General features: G+C 35.8%; 1 protein-coding gene across 5 annotated transcripts in view; it reads right to left on the reverse strand.

Moving 5' to 3' along the window:
* Nucleotides 1-1,819, reverse strand: part of LOC106878768 (irregular chiasm C-roughest protein) — a 177,553-nt gene that overhangs the window by 96,108 nt on the left and 79,626 nt on the right. For all 5 annotated transcript variants that reach the window (XR_001410547.2, XM_014928093.2, XM_052967827.1 and 2 more), the window contains exon 8: nucleotides 681-832. Coding sequence is in view for 4 of the 5 variants with exons in the window: in XM_014928093.2 (XP_014783579.1) it covers nucleotides 681-832 (152 nt within the window). In the remaining variant the exon portion in view is untranslated. The remainder of the gene's footprint in view (nucleotides 1-680; nucleotides 833-1,819) is intronic.

A 1,819-nucleotide genomic window follows, 5' to 3' on the forward strand; every position in this document is an offset into this window, starting at 1 on the left:
ACAATATTTTACGAGACATCTTATGATGTGGTTTATTTTTCCGGGATACCCTATTGAAATGGGCATAGGTTTGGCTTATTGTGGTTGTTTCTGTTATTATTATAATTGTTGCTGCAATAAAGTATCTTCAATGCATTGATTTTGAGCTCTATCCTTTAAGAGACATGTATACATATATATATATATATATATATATATAAATTTCACATTGTCATTATATGTGTGTGTGTGTATTTTTGTGTCTGTGTTTGTCTTCCACTACTGCCTGACGACTGGTGCCAGTGTGTATAGATTCCTGCAACTCAGTTGTGTGGCAAAGGAGAATAATGGATAAGGGCCAGGCTTTAAAAAGAAGTCATGGGGGGTGGGCTTGATTCATTTGACTAAAATTCTTCAAGGCAGTGCCACAGCATGGCCATGGTCTAATGATTGAAACAAAACATAAAAGAAAGATACCTCATAAATTCTCTTATTAATTCTATATTAAATGCAACCCTATTCAGGCCAGTTGGAATGCTTTAATCTTTTTTTACAATAATTCCACTCATTAACATCCCTTCCTTCACTACAGTTTCAAAAGCTTTACTTGGTAAAACTTCAAAGTAACTGTCACCTCACACACACACACACAAAGTAAAAACTAACAAAGAAACTCCAGAAGGATCTGGTGATGGTCTTACATTTGATATCCAGCCTTTTTTCTTTGCGCGTACTACCAATTGAATTTGTAGCTTCACATGTGATTGTGTTGTCATGGTACACATGAGATATGGACGGCAGATTCAAAACACTTGCTGTTTGTCGAGCTAAGTGTTTCCCATTACGATACCATCTGAAAAAACAAATAAATAAAATTGAAATCATTTATCTGACAGCAATAATAAAATAATGATTTGAATCTTGTCAGAAGGCATCAACTTGACTTTAGTACCTGATGGCTATTTTAATTCATTGACCCCCACAAGGAAAGATGAAAGGCAAAGCTGAGTGGCTTTTATACTCAGAACTTGAAAAAACTGAGACTAAATAATGCAACATATTCTTTTTCTGATGCTCCATTGATTCTACAAATCCATGACCAATCATAAACAGTTAACTACTTAGATTGGCATTTTGGATTTTCTCTCCTGTGAAATTATAAAATGTGAAAGGTGGCAATTTTACTCTGTCAAATGAAATTCTTATTTATTCCCATTGTTACAAATTGATTGAGGCCTTATCTCATAGCTTCAAAATTTTGATGATGTGATGGTTTCTTTTTAGAACAACAGTTGGGTCCATGTAAGAGGCCATATCTCGCCAGTTTGAACACAAAGCAGGTCAGATATTTGGACCTGATACAACCTGGTTAAATGCTAAATAATTAGAGAAAAAATTACTTAAGATAAAGCCTTCGTGAAAGATACTGGTGTATCTCAGGCAACATGGTCGTGGTCTAATACAGAGGTAGACACCATAGCAGGATGGTGAGAGGTGGGGTTGCTTTGCAAAGAGAAGTTATGTTGAGCTCGGAGGAAAGAATGAACAAGTAGAAGGAGGAGGTGCTACTTGGGGGGAGGAGTATAGCAGTTTATCAATGGGGAAACCAAGGGCCATCCATCTGTCTGTTAGTCCGTCTATCTATCCATCCATCAGTCCACCCATCGATCTATCTATCTGTCTGTCCATCTTTTTATCTATTTATCTATCTATATGTATGTCTGTCCGTCTGTCTTTTTATCTATCTATTTGTCTGTATATCTGTATGTCTGTCTGCCTATCTATCTATATATCTATCTATCTATCTATCTGTCTGTCTGTCTATCAATCTATCTATATA

The sequence above is a fragment of the Octopus bimaculoides genome, chromosome 5, assembly GCF_001194135.2.
Source record: "Octopus bimaculoides isolate UCB-OBI-ISO-001 chromosome 5, ASM119413v2, whole genome shotgun sequence".
Taxonomy (NCBI): Eukaryota; Metazoa; Mollusca; class Cephalopoda; order Octopoda; family Octopodidae; genus Octopus; species Octopus bimaculoides.